Source organism: Festucalex cinctus, chromosome 10 (assembly GCF_051991245.1).
Source record: "Festucalex cinctus isolate MCC-2025b chromosome 10, RoL_Fcin_1.0, whole genome shotgun sequence".
Taxonomy (NCBI): domain Eukaryota; kingdom Metazoa; phylum Chordata; class Actinopteri; order Syngnathiformes; family Syngnathidae; genus Festucalex; species Festucalex cinctus.
This window is the reverse complement of record NC_135420.1, coordinates 24,805,705-24,821,663: the sequence shown is the minus strand read 5'-3', so window position 1 is coordinate 24,821,663 and position 15,959 is coordinate 24,805,705. Positions and strand designations below refer to the sequence as shown.

Sequence of the window (15,959 nt, the reverse complement as noted above, 5' to 3'; positions counted from 1 at the left end):
CCAGGTGGACCCCAAAGACTACATGCTGACAGGCCTCAAAGACGTGACGGCGGGTCGCCTACCCGGGAAGCTGAACGGTCAACAGTTTGTCATCCAGGACTGCCACAACTGCGACATCTACGTCTTCGACCACGCGGCGGCCGTCAACGTCGACGACTGCGTCAACTGTCGCATCGTCCTGGGCCCCGTCAAGGGCAGCGTCTTCTTCCGCGACTGCAAGGACATCCGCTGCGTGGTGGCGTGCCAGCAGTTCCGCACGCGGGACTGTAAAAAGATGGAGGTGATGTTGAAGCTTCTATTTCGCTCAATATTAACATTATGCATAGTTTGAACGTTAATGCTGTGCTTTATGAAAGTTAAATGCAAAACTAACTAAGCTTGCAGACTCCTGCTCAAGTTTTTTGGTTGCAACTAACAAGTCGTCACCACAGGTGTTCCTGTGCTGCGCCACGCAGCCCATCATCGAGTCGTCCACCGGCGTGAAGTTGGGCTGCTTCCAGTACTACTACCCCGAGCTGGCCTTCCACTTCAAGGACGCCGGCCTGAGCATCTTCAACAACAACTGGAGCAACGTCCACGACTTCACGCCGGTGGCCGGCGAGACCAACTGGAGCCTGCTGCCCGAAAGCGCCGCCGTGCTGGAGTCGGTGCCGGCCCCCGCCGCCGACTCGGATTTCAAGGCGGTCCGCGTGTCGGCGGAGGCGGCGCGCAGCATCGTGCCCCTGACCAAAGGGGGACGGCGCAAGGACAGCGACGAGTCCTGCCTGTTTGTGTTCTTCGCCGGAGACTACACCACCGCCAATGCGCGCAAAATGATCGACGAGGTGAGGAGAGGTTGAAATCAAGTCTCTCTGCCCGCTTTCATTTTGCAAATGTGCTTTATTCTTACTCAGTAAATTCTTAAAACATAATGAACTAAATAATTTTAGTAAAATTGATCAGAATGTAAAAAAAAAAGATTAAAAAATATTCATTTAGTAGGATTTGTTACACAGTATTTGAGCTATAATTCATCAATTTTTAAATAGTAAATTAAAGTAGTGTAACAAATTCAATAAATACTAAAAAGTATTAAAAATTTACTTTGGGTTAGTAAATTACTTAAAATGTAAGCAAAAAAAAAGACATTTGCAATAATGTAAGACTCTTGTTTTGGTACAAAATATTTTTTTTATTTTTTATGATTATTATAAAATGATGTTTAAAAATGTCAGATTTTTTTGCTAAAGTAATACATTTTTACTCAGAGGAATGATGACTATGTAAAAAACTAAATCCGCTTTTTTTTTTTTTTTTTTTTTTCACAAAATATGGTTTCTCACGCAATAAATGGTTGAAATAAATAAATAAGGTTAGAAATAACAGTAATTAATATGGCGGGGGGACCCAATATATTTTTTTCCCCACAGTAAAGGCCATATTCGTTCATTGTTGTTATTATTATTATTATTATTATTATTATTATTATTTTTTTTTTATTATTATTATACTACATAAAAAAAATACTATTTTTTAATAAAATAAAAATGTTAAGGAGAGAAATGTGAGGTCATGCAAAAATAAAAAAAAATGCAATAAAGTGATACTCTATGATTCATTATTACAAAAAAAATAAAACGATTAATCAAAGTAATAAACATATAAAAAATAATTCACTGAGGAAAAGGAAAATTAATTTTAACTGCTTTCTTTCCAAAATGTGGTTTTGTTACCCAATAGAAGACAATAATGCATTTATAAATGAAAAATTTAAGTAAAATAATAATAATTGTAATAAAAAATATTAGAATTTCACAAAATTAAATTCAATCAGAATTTGAGCTAATATAAAAAAAATACAAACATTTTTTGGTTGGACTTTGTATAATTATACTGTTCACGTGTTCTTACTCAAACATTCCATTCATGTCTGCGTTGCTGACAAAATATGCGTGACTCATCTGAAGGCTGAATCAGCAGCGAGCTCGAAAACGTCATTCATGTGCATATTAGTTTGTTTGTTCCTTCCATCCTTCCTCTCTCACACTAAATGTTTCTGTGCTGCACACGGTAACTTTGCCCTTCCACTCAGGCGACCTCCAAAGGCTTCTTGCTCATCCAGACAAAAGAAGTGTCGATGCGGCCCGAAGACGTCAAGCGCGTGTTCCAGAACGACGCCGACGATCTCGTGGAGTGGATCAGCAAAGGTTGCTTACTCCTTTCTCAATGTCTTGACTTAACACTTTGCTCACCTCTGCACTAGATGGAGTTTCTCACTTTTTTTTTTTTTTTTTTGGTGGAAAGGTCCCGTCATCGCCCTGGAGCTGAACGGTGACGGCGTTGTGGAAGCCTGCAAGAACATAGCCAGCGACGTGTTCAGCGGCACCAAGGTCAGCAGCACCGCTCTCTTCTCACTTTACCTAGCAAGTGGTGAAAGAATTTGCATTACATTTCTGGAAAGTTTCCAATCTCCATTTCCAAATTTGAAAGGATTATAAATAGCCACTGATTTCACCACAATTTGTATCGTCGGAGCACGACTTAACTGACGTAACAGCCACATAACGTATAACGTATGTAGACGGATAATATAACAACTTATCCTTGACAAAGACTGACTAATATTACTGCAGCTTACAGGGGAGTAACCCTGTCTCCGTTTGTATCCGTATGTTTGTGTTACACTGCCCCCGAGTGGCCAAGGTGCAGACACCAGCAAGGAGCAGCGCAATGTCCATTGAAGTGAAACAAAAAGTGTCATTCTTATTTACATTTTACGTAACGCTTTTACTGCCACACGTTACCCAAAAAAAACCCAAAAAAACGCAGTGCCAGACGATTTCGAGCATTTTAACTCATCTTTCAAGGCAAACTGAATATTGTGTGCTTTGACTACATTATACAAGGTGCATACCACATGAAAGATCGCATTCCATTCTTTCATTAGAAAAACAAAGTATGTTTCTACCTTATTCCGTTCTATCACCATTTGAAAATAGGTAATTTGAGTGACACTGAATCAAAATTGGAAAGGAGAAAACAAGCTTTTTGTGAAAAGATACATTTTCTCCACAATAGTGACACTAATATTTTTTGTTTAGTGACATCCTTTAAAACCTTCTATTTCATCAGATTTCATCATGTTTCATTGTAATTCCATACAAAAGAAATACAATGCTGTCATCTGCTGGCCTTTACTAGTGGGAGTTTTTGATTCCACAACCCAATGACCAGGCAGCGCTGCACTTAGACGTTGCACTGCCCACTGATTTAAAAACAAACAAACAAAAAAAACAAAAACAAAACGTAGTTGACGTCGTTTAAAATTTATGGCGACATACATCATGATTTTACTAATCGTTATTAAACGTTTTTGGCGTTCAAAGAGTTAATTATGGTATTATTTTACACGTGCAATATTTACAGTTAGTTTCTGATAAAACATTTGTGTATGGATTAATGGAATTCCAATTTCACCCCCCCCTGTAGGTTTTCGTCTCGGACAACAAGAACACATCTTCTCGCGACGTGGACAACTTCTTCAACTTTGCCGACATGCAGATGGGCTTGTGAGGAGTCACATCCATACATATTTGGACGCTTTTTTTTTTTTTTTTTTTTTTTTTTTGTCACTGCTACAATCAGTGTGGGCCACACACCATCCAGACCTGCTGCTGCTGCTTCTTTCGTAATTAAACCACGGGTGTAAACACAAAAAGAAGGGGTAACCAGAAGTTGTCATGTTTATGACATGACAAAGTAGTTTTTGAATGTAAAGCACCCTAATCCCGTCATTTAAAATCAACCAATGCAAATTGAGATTCACGCTCATGCTGTCCATATTTTTACCACTTGCTGTTAGTTGTTGGCGTCAAAAGTGCTCCCTTTCCATACTTAGGTAGAGGTGCACATACTTGTGTTAAAAAAAATAATAATAATAATAATCTTCTTTAGGTAAAAAAAAAAAAAAAAAGGTACAGACCTGTTTGGCTTGTGGGTTAAGTCAACACGATGAATCACTTGCATGATTTTTCCAAATTACAAAAGTCCAAATGAATTGTTAGCATCATCTTCCGACAAGGAAGATGGCGCTAACAATTCATTTGGACTTTTCCTTCACACATGCAGGTTTTTGATCATAAATATTGAACACGGTTATAGTTTAAGATTGTTGGCCCAACCCATTTTGGACACTATTATTGGGACAAATCCACTCTTAACACGTCTCATTCAGACCAAATGATATTGTAGGACCAGATCATAAAATGTAATATAATTCACAGGGGATCAGGAGTGGGCCACACCACCAAGAGCAAAAAAACAATATAGATGAAATAATAATAATACAAATCTTTTGTTAAAAAAAATACTTGAAAAAAAAAAAAAATCTGCGAATTGGTGAATTCCTGTGTGCCGAACCTCCAGTACCTGCAGTTGCGTTACATGGATTTTTACAAGAGTTTTATAAGATCCAACTTTCTGTGAGACCATGAAGGTGTTTGTGATGAGTGAAAGGATCAGTGAGTCGAAGCCGGGTACCATTGAAACGGAGGAAGGAGAATAATAGACACCTGAAAAATCTACTTAAAGCTGTCCTATGTAGCAATTTTCCCAAAATATCTTTTTATTTGACCATTTATGACTTTATGACACAAACATCTTGTAATTAGCAGATTAGCATCTTTAGCTGTTCACAATGGGTACTCTGGTCAATAGTTTTCAGACTGGATTCGGGTTTGAATTTCCCGCCCTCTGTCCTGCCAATGTGACGTCGTGCGCATTGTGTATGTGAGAAAGGAGTGTGCAATTTCATTTTTGGGGCACGCGTGTTAGTAGCGATTCGAAATTCAATTTTCTGCATTGGGCAGCTTTAAGTACAGTAACTATTCGTACTTGGTTACTTGCCACCACTGGTCGATGTGCTTGTTTGTATATATTTAATTTGTATTTATTTGTAATGCTGGCTTCTGTCAAAATGTGAACATGTAGCTCGAGTGTTGGTTCTCTTCACTGTCTGAAACATCAGGAGCACACAAAATTGCCTCGTATTTATGTATAAATCTTTATAAAGATTGTCACGTATGTATACTATACTTACTGTGAGTGTACGACAGAGCGCACCTTTTGTTTACTCAAAAATAAATGAACATGTTTTCTGTTTTGTTTTTAATGTAGGCCATCATTTGATCCGTCTTTTTTTTTTTTTTTTTTTTTTGTACGTGTTTTATATGCTTTGTTGACTGTTTTTGTATAGAAACCAATTGATGTTTGACGCTGTACTTTTGTTTTTTTGTTAATAGTAAAAGTTTACATTTGTGATGTTGGTCCTTTTTTTTTTCTCCTCTTTTGTGTAAAACGATCCGTGGGAGTTGGTAACAACAATGCTGACTTCCTGTCGTGCACAACTCAGCCATGACTCACATTTGGCAGCTTTCACTTCCACCTAAAATCATTTCATATGCCATTAATTAGTCTAACCTGGACTTCACCATCTTCAAGATGACCAGAAGGGCCTTTTTTTTTTTTAATGGCAAAATATTCAGTTGGCTTGAGTAAATAAAAATTCGAATGAATTGTTTGAAAACAATTATTAAAGATTAAATACAAAAGTATATAACTTAAAAGTTCAATACTGTTATTTAACTGTATTTTTATCATGTATTTTTTGTGGACCCGTTATAGTCTCTGTTTTGAAGCTAAATTGTTTTAATTACTCGTAATTTTTATGTAATAGTTTTACATTTTTCTGGTATTTTTTGATAACTACCCTCCTATAAATTACTAATTTGACTGCAAAGGTGTTCACCCGTCCCCACGCCTAACGCTACTGTACAAATCGAACGCACCCACGAGGGATTGAGGCGAATCCTGCGGAGTTTAGGACCCGGCGGCCCACGCGGTACAATAGCGCTGTTGTGCCGTGTTGGTGGGCCGACTGACTGCAAGCCCGCGAGGAGAATCCCCTCAAAAAACCTTCCATTTAACCCATCACCACGCCAAATACTTATTTTCTGACTATACGCTGTGCATTGGACGCCGGGCGGCGTACGGATGGGATAAAGCGGAGCTCGCGACGCTTAAGTCTTGAAGGTAAAATGGTGGAAGTGTGAACAATATGCCCGTGTGTGTTTCCTGGCTCGGAGTGCCAGGATGTGCCCCCGTGGATTGCTTGCTCTAAAAACTAGGCCGTCCTTTGTTTACGAGGAGTTTGGTTTCATGAATCACCTTCAACGCTGCCTCGTCGTTTGGTCGGTTAAACGGACGTTTAGTTGTTAGCCCCCCACCTTGTCCCTCGTTTTTAAAGGCTCCACTGTAAAGGAAGTGACATGTCGGTGCGCTGGTGGTGGCGCCCATGTTTGATTTGGCCCTCGTCGTCTCCCGCTTCCGACGCGGCGACTCGAGTTGGCGCCAAAGCTTTACGTACTTTTTTTAAACGCTTTTCCCCCCCCTAGCATCTGGTCTGGGGGTAAAAGTAACTCCACGGTTGGCATAAAACCTAACGCTACGTGAGTGGAGTAACGTAAACAAAGTGCCTGCCGCAATTTGCTTATTGTTTATCGAGCTTCTTTTTTTTTTTTTAACAGAGGGCTGCCATTATTGTGACATCATATCCGGCAACCCCTCCCCCTCCGTCTGGTTAGCAGGTTTGCTAGCTTGTTGAAGGTTGCCCCCCTTTCACGTGCTAGTTACACTCAGTGGTGACGAAAATACTCATACTCTGTACTTAACTACATGTTCAGATTATTGTTACCAGAAAGACAGATCAGTAGTGATTTAACACATTTACTTAGTAAAAGTAAAAATGTGTAGACTCTGTAATGTTCATAACTAATTTACTGCCAGCCATTAAAAACAAAAAAACAGTTCCCCATGTATTTTGAGTATTTTGTCTCATCTTAAAAAATATAAAATATTGCTTACTTCTTCAAGTGGTTTACTGGGCTGCAGGGCTCCCCAAAAATCATGAAAAAGCCTAAACTATTTGCAGAAAGCAGTTTTTCCACAAATAAATACTGTATACAACATAATAATGATTGATTGGAGTTGGTGTAACTAAATGAATGGTGACAAATGTTATACTGGCATCATTCTCTTTCTGTATGCGGCCCTCGGAGTCGAACATTTGGCTACTCATCCTTTTGTCTTATACGTGTTGTCCTGTCGTTGGCTTAAATGTCTGTTGTTGTGGAAACCCCTCATGTCAACAGCAGATGTCAAGTGCTCTGCTGCTCGTTCTCTTTTTCCACTTAATCGCTTGTAACACATTTAGGGCCAACTGTTTGCATGTTCTCATCACTGGTTACTTTGGCTTCCCCCTAAATTCAAGAAACATGCGTTTAATATGGATTTGAATGGTTGGTGAACATTGCAATTTCGCTGATGTAACGGCCAATCAAAAATGCCAAGTTGCGTCACGTGAGCGTTCACAAGAAAAACATGTTTACATGTACACTGTGATTGACCAGCGACCACTCCGTTTTGTACTCCGCCTCTCACTGAAGGTCAGCTGGGATCGGCTGCCGCTCACTCGTGACCCTAGTGAGTGCTATAGAAAATGCATGTTTGTGTAAGGCGCATGAACTTATGACCACGTCCACCCCCTCATGGGGAATGCCAGGCATGTCTCCCTTCTTTAAACAACACTTTGGTCCACTTACACACGAACACGTCATGGGAGAAGTGATGAGAATCTGAAATGAAACGTGCCGTTGTACAGGAAAGGTACAAAACCGAGCAATGTGATGAATTAAATCTCAATTTCCCACTCAAAATTAATTTGACCAAACGGACGGAAAACGCTTGCTGCTTATGATTAACATGAACATGACCAGAGAGGTTTGAAAGACCAGCAGATTTATTGTGCTAACGTCACCTCATTTCTCTTATTGTCAGGGATAAAATTAATCACTTGAGCGTCCATCAGAGGAAGCCACTAGCATGCTTTTCAACTGGAGCTTTATGGTGAGTAGTAGTCGCACATTTTTTGACTCGTTTTGACTTTGACTTGGGATTCCTGAGGCTTGACTTAAGATTTTGCAAATCTTTAAAGTTTTTGTTTTTTTATCTAAGACTTGAGACCCGTGAATTATAAATAGCGGAAATCTGCGTATAATTTATGGCAATCGTTTTTAAGTTATATGCCGTTATTTTACCGATGCGGCCCACTTGGTAATATATTTTCCTCCATGATGAGCTAACATGAGTTTGACACCCCTGGTTTAAACGTTTTGTACCAAAAAAACCCCAACTGTACTAATCGTGATTTTAATTATTACCAAATTAATCATGATTGATGTTTTCTTCATAATCGAGCAGCCCTACCGTGAATTCCAAATGCCATATGGAACTTTCTCCCAATTCTGCTTGTAGCACTAGCATGCTTGCATGTGAACAACATCGTCGTATGAAGGTCTGACCATCTTGGTGTCCATCTTGTCCGCAGGATGTGACAGGATGAAGCGTCTCAGGACCTCCAGCAGCAGCGACACTTCTGACAATGAGAGTGAGTCAGCCGCGTAACGCCACCTGTTTGACAAAAAATGGCTTAATTCGGATGCCGTGTTTGCATCCAGGTCCCTCAACCTCCTTCTGCTCCAACAAGTATGGCAGCAAACCGGGCACCCCAGCCGCCGACCCGAAGAAACCGGCTGAAGTACGTACCCCTTCGCCCGCTGTGGTGCTCAACACTTGAACCTATCCAATATCTCGACTTTGCGCGTGTCTCGCAGGTGTTCCGAAAAGACCTGATCAGCGCCATGAAGCTGCCCGACTCGCACCACATCCCGCCGGAGGAGTACTACCTGTTGGCAGACGCCTGGAAACAGGAATGGGAGAAAGGGGTTCAGGTTCTGGCCAGCCCGGACACCATCCCGCAGGCTTCTGTCAGGTGGCGAGCTTTTTTGAAGTCCTTGAAATGACCTGATCGAACAAGCCTGGAATGGCTGTTGTTTACGCTTCGTTTATATTCAGGATTATTGCGGAGAAGTCCAAGGAGATTCTGTACAGCCACCAGAAGAAGTACATCCAGTGCTCCGGGCAAGAGTCCGCGGAGCCGGGCTACGTCAACATCAAGGAGCTGGCGGAGGCCATGTGCCGCTACGACCTGGACGACGTCGACCTCTACTGGCTGCACACGCTCAACAGCCAGCTGCTCTGCATGGGTGAGCCACGGGAACCGCCACATATTTGCCGTTTGGCATTTGTGAGTTTGTCTGATAGCAGATTGTTTGAGGGGGGAATCTACCCCGTGACCCTTGTGAGGAATAAGTGGTTCAGAAAATGAATGAATGGATGGATGGATGGATAATGGCTTAAAGTCCTGTTCCTAAAATGTAAACAGCTATATTTAACATTTTATGTTGAATGTTTTTTTGTTTGTTTTTAAACAATTATTTCATGGGCAAAAGTGTATAAAATCAGTTGTCAAACTGATGCTAATGCTAACAGCTAGCTGCTAGCCACTACCGATGATGGCGTAATTAACTAGCGGTTTCTTAGCGTCCTAAATTAGCGCTTGAAAATCAGTTTGGGATAGTGTTTTTTTTTTTTTATGTTTGTCGCAACTATATAATGTCAATAAAAACTACAATAAAGAAATCCGAAATGTCAAAAAGGGAAGTCAAGCTAGCCACAATGCGGCCCAACTTCAAAGGAAAAGTCTACTAAAGCTATTTGCATTGCCATCAGTGTCTTTATTTATTTATTTGGTAAACCTTATTTTGAAGTTATCCTTATATATCTGTGAGCTTCTGAGTTGTCTATACTCTTTGTTTTGTGGCTGAAATTGTGCGTGTCATCCAGGTGAGGCGCCGGTGGACGAGCTGACGATGGAGCGCACCATGGAGGCGCTGGAGGCCCAGTGCCACGACAACATGAGGCACGCCATCGAGACGGTGGAGGGCCTGGGCATCGAGTACGACGAGGACGTGGTGTGCGACGTGTGCCGCTCGCCCGACAGCGAGGAAGGCAACGACATGGTTTTCTGCGACAAGTGCAACATTTGCGTGCACCAGGTGGCTGTCAAAAAGCTCGTTTTTGTTGGCTGTGTTTGGAATCGTTCACTCTGTCACTGCTTCCTAATTGGGCTTCATTTACTCAAAATTTAAAAAAATAGATATTTGTAGTCGACTACGGAAGAGGGTTAGGGCCAGTGAAGAAAGAAAAAAAAAAGTTTGGCAGAATTCTCACTTTTTAAAGTGAGAATTGTCACAATTCTCAGTTTAATGTGAGATGATTGTTGAGATGAGTTGATTAATGTACGTTATAAATTATTTTATTTTTTCCAAATGGTGGCAGCTGGTACTAGTTAGCCCCAGTGACAACATGAGTAGCCCCATTGGTCTGTTCTAAAAATAGCTTGCTCGCAGTGATGGGGACACTGACAATTAAAACAGAAGAACATTAGCATTTATTTATTTAAACTGAGTATGGTACACGTTTATTCTGTACCAAATGTTATGTATTTTGTTTAAAAATAAAGTTGATAGTTCAATGGAGGGAAAAAATGCTGTTTTTGTTTACCCAAATATTTCTAACATTTTAGAGCTGTGATTTTAATACCATGATAGCGCAATATTTTTGCTCCAGTTATCATACAGTCAGCATTTAATATCAGCCTACTCGCTAACGTTTGAACAATCGTGGAAAAAAAAAAAGGTGAATTCACGACATACAGTGGCTCGAGAGTGATTCCCAATACAGCGAGGATGACGTGACCATGTTGTCAAGATGGCGTACTTCTTTTCTACCCCCCTCAAGGCCTGTTACGGAATCGTCAAAGTGCCCGTCGGGAATTGGCTGTGCCGCACGTGCGTGCTGGGCATCGACCCGCAGTGTCTCCTGTGTCCCAAAAAGGGCGGGGCTATGAAGGCGACGCGCGCCGGCACCAAGTGGGCGCATGTCAGCTGCGCCCTGTGGATCCCCGAGGTATAAAAAAAAAGAAGTAAAATCACTCACCTGCTTACCAGCTCACACGCTCTCCCTCCACCACACGCAGGTGAGCATCGCGTGCCCCGAGCGGATGGAGCCCATCACCAAAGTGTCGCACATCCCACCCAGCCGCTGGTCGCTCATCTGCAGCGTGTGCAAGATCAAGACGGGCGCGTGCATCCAGGTGAAAGGCTGCAAGACATCGCCGTTTTGCCGGTCACGATTACGGATGTGACGATATCCAAACATCACAAACGATAATATGATATGAAGGTCACGATACGATAATTATCACAATATTGTGGGGATGTTGGCGATACAAAAAATGTCACAATATTGTAAAAAAAAAAAAAAACATTGTGCTTTTGTACATAACGATGTATAGAAACAACCTACAATCTCTTACACGTATTAACTCGGTTCACAAGCATATGTGCCCCTTTCATCTGACCATTTTATTATTTCAAACATAGAAGGGATAAAACATACCTTGTGAAAATTAAACTGCACTAAAAAACTAGCCACCAGATGGTGCTACAACTGTGCAAATGGAAATCAACCTGACTTTTTTTTTTTTAAGGCTTTGCACCAAGGTATTTTTAGCCCTTCCAAAACAAATAAATGAACTAAAGTTAAAAAAAAGAAGAAAAAAAAAGATTTCATTAACAAATTAAAAACAAAAATGCTTTTTTTAAAAACAAAAACTAAATGATTACTGAAAATACATTTTCTGTTTACAAAATGAACTATAATTAACCAACTATAATTATAGCAAAAATGTCCTTTGTTTTAGTCTTTGGTAATTAATTTAATGCATGAGCCTTTGGGGGTGATTTTAAATGTGATTTTAAATAGATTTATTTTGATATTAACCGGACGAAAGACGTTTGAAAATGTGTCACACAGAATCTAGCAGCAGCCAATAGAAAAGCACCATCAGATGACGTCGCTCCCATTGTGTTTTTTAAATATTACGCACAAGGAATACACATTAAAAAGTAAAAAACTAAAACTAATACTGAAACTAATTTAAACTAAACTAAAAGGAAGCATTTATTAAATAACTAAAACTAATAAAAACTAAAAGAGTCACCCTGAAAACTAACTACATTTTGAAATGAACCTGATCCTGCTTGTCAGACGCGACTCGCTCACCCGCTTCATCCCCCCGCAGTGCTCGGTGAAGAACTGCACCACGCCCTTCCACGTGACGTGCGCCTTCGAGCACAGTCTGGAGATGAAAACCATCCTGGACGAGGGTGACGAGGTCAAGTTCAAGTCATACTGCCTCAAGCACAGCAAGCCCAAATCGGCATCGGCGGCGGCGGGCGAGTTGGGCCTGAGCCCGGCGCGCGCCAAACCACCGCCACCCTCCGACTCGGCCAAGGTGGGCCTGCGGGCGCAGCGGCTGCAGGAGCTGGAGGAGGAGTTCTACGCGCTGGTGCGGCCGGAGGAGGTGTCGCGGGCGGTGGGGCTCGCGCCGCGCCTGGTGGACTTCGTCTACCAGTACTGGAAGCTGAAGCGGAAGAGCAACTTCAACAAGGCCCTGCTGGCGCCAAAGGAGGACGAGGAGAATCTGGTGCTGCAGCCGCACCAGGACAGCATCCACACGCGCATGCGCATGTTCATGCACCTGCGCCAGGACCTGGAGCGGGTCGGTGCACTTCATTCGCTTCACCTCTTGGGGGCGGTAGCTCTGGTGGCAGCAACCATGAATTGATTATTTTAATGCATTTTTTTTCCCATAAATTCATAAGAAATATGATTAAAAAAATCAATTTTAGAGGCAATTTTTTTTTTAATATCTATCGATTCATAAAGCCATGAATTTATTATTTTAATATTTTTTCGCATAAATTCATAAGAAAATTTGATCAAAATGAAACAATTTTAAATTCATTTTTTTTTGTATCTACCGATTCATAAAACCATGCATCGATTATTTTAATCTTTTTTTTTTCACATAAATTCATAAGAAAATATGATAAAAAATAAAATAAAAACAATTTTAAAGGCAACTTTTTGGTACATTACTATTTTCTTGACATTTATTGTTCACTTGAATTTAAAAATATTTTCTTACATTAATGAAAGGCCTAACTTATTCACTTATTGCACTCAGAATATTTATTTAAAATTATTGAATTATTTAACCAATCCACTTCCTCCGTGAAATTTAATTTGGAATTTGTTTGGGAGTTTTTTTTTTGTTTTTTTTTTTGTTTTTCCCCCACCCCCCAAGTTTTTAACCATGCACTTGATCTTGATAAGAACTGTTGATATTCCACAATTAATATCAATTTAATTGAAGCGGATGGAACAGAACCCTTGTAAATCGAAATCAAATTGATTAGAGGAAATTAGAATCGATACCTAGCCCTAGTTATTTGACCAAGAAAATTAAGCTAAACAACTAAAATGACATTTTAAAACTAGTTTTCACAAATTAAATAAATGAAATTTAAAAAAAAAAAAAGTTTTTATGAAATGAGGTTTAATGAAATGTTCTCAAGTGATCTTTTGAACGCGTGCTGATGGTGTGGTGTGGTGCGTTGTTGTAGGTGAGGAACTTGTGCTACATGGTGAGTCGGCGGGAGAAGCTGAAGCTGCTGCAGAGCAAAGCCCAGGAGCAAATGTTCAACCTGCACGTCACCCTCATGAGCCAGGAGATCTCGGCTGGTGAGCTGCCGTTTACTCAACGTCGTATTCCAAACCCCTTTTCATGCAGGACATCTTTTGCAAAACTTCAAACTGGCAAACTTTTTTTAAATTTAAAATTACCCAAATCCTCAGATTTCAACATATCAACACTAATTGTTGACTGATTGTTTTCTGTGTTTAATCAAAGTAAGCTATTTGCAAACATCTGTTTTTACTTTGGAAAACAATGACCGAATCGGTAACATCCGAGCCATTTTCACAGAAGCAATCTATCTGTTTCCGTTTTGCAGCAATTAGAATTTGAATATAGCTAAGTTTTATCATTATTTACAATGCTGATTGTTGATTATTTTGCTCTGCTGCCACCTGCTGGTCGTTTGTGTAATAACTACAGTTTCTTCACCCGTTCTTTGCAGTTGAGGGGCTGCTGCATCAAAGCCTTCTGTATGCTCTAGCATGAAAAATCACACACAAAAGAAAACGTCTTTGGAACACTTAAATAATTTAAAACAGAACGTATTTATACATTTTTGGGAGCAAATTAGTTAAAGGGCTATCAATGCCACCTGATTTTGATTTTTATACGTCTGGGAAAAATTTGGGCTTAAATGGGTTAAGACAAAAAAAATCCGACATCAGTTAAGTCTTCTCCAACAGTAGTGGGCGCTATACTGTGGCAGTTCTTTTTTCTCTCTCATTTTTTTTTTTTTATTGTATTAAATGAAATATTATACTGTAGGAGTGTGACGATATATTGATATCACAATAAATCGTGATACTTTATCTCCCGTATCACATCGTATCGTATCGTGAGGTAGCCGACGGTATCATCAAAATACCTTGAAAAGGTCTTTTGCTCTCATTTGTGTATTATTTATTTATTTATTTTTTTAATCCAAAGGCCTCGCTGCTTCCTTCCCGGTGGAGAGCGTCCTATTCCGGCCCCCTCCGAGGATTACGCTGAAGCTGAAAATGCCCAAAGCCTCCTCCGGCCTCCTGGGAAACTGCCACACCGCGTCCAAATCGGCCAACGGGCCTCTGTGCCCGGACAATAGCGGCAATGTGTCGCTCGAGCGCGCCGCCGAGGGTTTGGGCCAGGGAAAGCCTCAGCTGCGCGGCCACGCCCGGCGAGAGGAGCGCGCCAACGGCCGGGTGGCGGGGAAGCCCCTGGCCCTGCGTTCGGCGCTGCACGGCCACCACTCCTCCGGCGGCAAAGCGGCGTCCAAAAACGGCCTCTCGGACAAAGCGGTCGCGCAGAAAGACAGCTCGTGCCAGACGCCCGGCGCTCCCGCCGCACAAGCGCCGGACAAAGGCGCTTTCGGCGCGTCGGCCATGGAGCACTTCGGCAGGTCCTTCGAGGAGGCCACCATGAACTTGGTGCGGACCACCGAGGACATGCGGGCCTCGGACAAGCTCGCCCGCAAGGGGAAACTGTGGCCCAAAGCCGCGTCGGGCCACGACGCGCGCTTGTACCACGACAGCGACGGCTACTGTCCCGACGCCGAGCTCAGCGACTCGGAGCCCGAGGCCAAAGGGAGGCACCGACGGCGGGGCGGGGGCGGGCCGCCGCCACCGTCGGACGCAAGTGGGGGCAGGCAGAAGGGCAGGCGCGGGAGACCGCCGCTGGGCGCCGCCTCCAAGTGCGTGCGAAGGTGACGACGGAATTAGCGAGATTAGCGCGCTAACCGGTTAGCGCCGCCTTTGTATGTAGCGCACGTTTTTACCCACAGTTGGATGTACAGCGTTGTGAAAAGTGGACCAAACATGCCAATAGAAAATGAGAACACTCAACCAGGACTGCTGCTGCTGATGTCACTCACGAGGCCACGCCCCTTCGTAGGCACACGTCAACACAAATAGTGTTTTCCTGGCTAAAATGGCAGACTGAGTAAGTTAATCTCATCCCTTCAATTCCTTTTTTTATTTTATTTTTTTTTTCTTGGCATCAAGATTACACCAAAGCAATACTTTTTATATTAAGGCTTCAGCCTTAACATAAAAACAACGAATAGGTGAATTTTTCAGTCCAAATCGGAGGAAGGTTCCGGAAAGAAATTAGTGAATAGGTGGGGAAAGAAGTGTTACAGTGGCCACAAATGGACAGTTTTATTTTGAAATGTCTTTTTTTGTTGTTTATTTTCTTAAAGAAAGGTTGCCTTGAACAAAAAAACAAAAAAAGTTGAAGTAGAAAATGATGCAAAGTTGGTTAATGTGCACCATCAATGGAGAACACTAAATTGTTCATGTTTACGACGCCGTTGTCGTCATGTTTTTGCTGCCTTCGCTCTTTTCTTGTCTCCTCCCCGATTTGATAATAAAAGATCAAGTCAAGACGTTTGTTTTTGTTTTTAAATGACTATCTCCTCCATGATACACATATGTAATTTCAT

The 15,959-nt window shown here is 41.6% G+C and overlaps 2 protein-coding genes and 1 long non-coding RNA gene across 3 annotated transcripts in view; 2 read left to right on the top strand and 1 right to left on the bottom strand.

Moving 5' to 3' along the window:
- rp2 (RP2 activator of ARL3 GTPase) overlaps nt 1–4,303 on the top strand; it is a 5,790-nt gene extending 1,487 nt beyond the window's left edge. The window contains exons 2-6 of the mRNA XM_077535107.1: nt 5–280; nt 432–824; nt 2,072–2,186; nt 2,284–2,369; nt 3,469–4,303. Of these exons, the coding sequence (XP_077391233.1) occupies nt 5–280; nt 432–824; nt 2,072–2,186; nt 2,284–2,369; nt 3,469–3,552 (954 nt within the window). The 3' untranslated portion in view covers nt 3,553–4,303. The remainder of the gene's footprint in view (nt 1–4; nt 281–431; nt 825–2,071; nt 2,187–2,283; nt 2,370–3,468) is intronic.
- Nucleotides 1,891–9,312, bottom strand: LOC144027518 (uncharacterized). The gene is made up of 3 exons (XR_013285477.1): nt 8,641–9,312; nt 8,302–8,505; nt 1,891–2,399 (listed from the first exon to the last, which is right to left on the bottom strand). It is a non-coding gene; the product is annotated as an uncharacterized LOC144027518 (long non-coding RNA).
- Nucleotides 5,792–15,959, top strand: jade3 (jade family PHD finger 3). The gene is made up of 12 exons (XM_077535105.1): nt 5,792–6,069; nt 7,873–7,941; nt 8,423–8,482; nt 8,553–8,632; nt 8,709–8,866; nt 8,950–9,140; nt 9,781–9,992; nt 10,738–10,905; nt 10,976–11,092; nt 12,083–12,562; nt 13,470–13,587; nt 14,471–15,959. Exons 3-12 carry the CDS (start codon nt 8,434–8,436, stop codon nt 15,223–15,225), a joined length of 2,328 nt encoding a protein of 775 aa, XP_077391231.1. The 5' UTR covers nt 5,792–6,069; nt 7,873–7,941; nt 8,423–8,433; the 3' UTR covers nt 15,226–15,959.

Excerpts from the sequence above, each read along its gene's own strand:
- jade3 (XM_077535105.1), top strand. The coding sequence starts at position 8,434 with ATGAAGCGTCTCAGGACCTCCAGCAGCAGCGACACTTCTGACAATGAG. Across the intron at positions 8,867-8,949 it reads ATCCCGCAGGCTTCTGTCAG|GATTATTGCGGAGAAGTCCA; the intron begins GTGGCGAGCTTT and ends GTTTATATTCAG. Across the intron at positions 11,093-12,082 it reads AGACGGGCGCGTGCATCCAG|TGCTCGGTGAAGAACTGCAC; the intron begins GTGAAAGGCTGC and ends ATCCCCCCGCAG.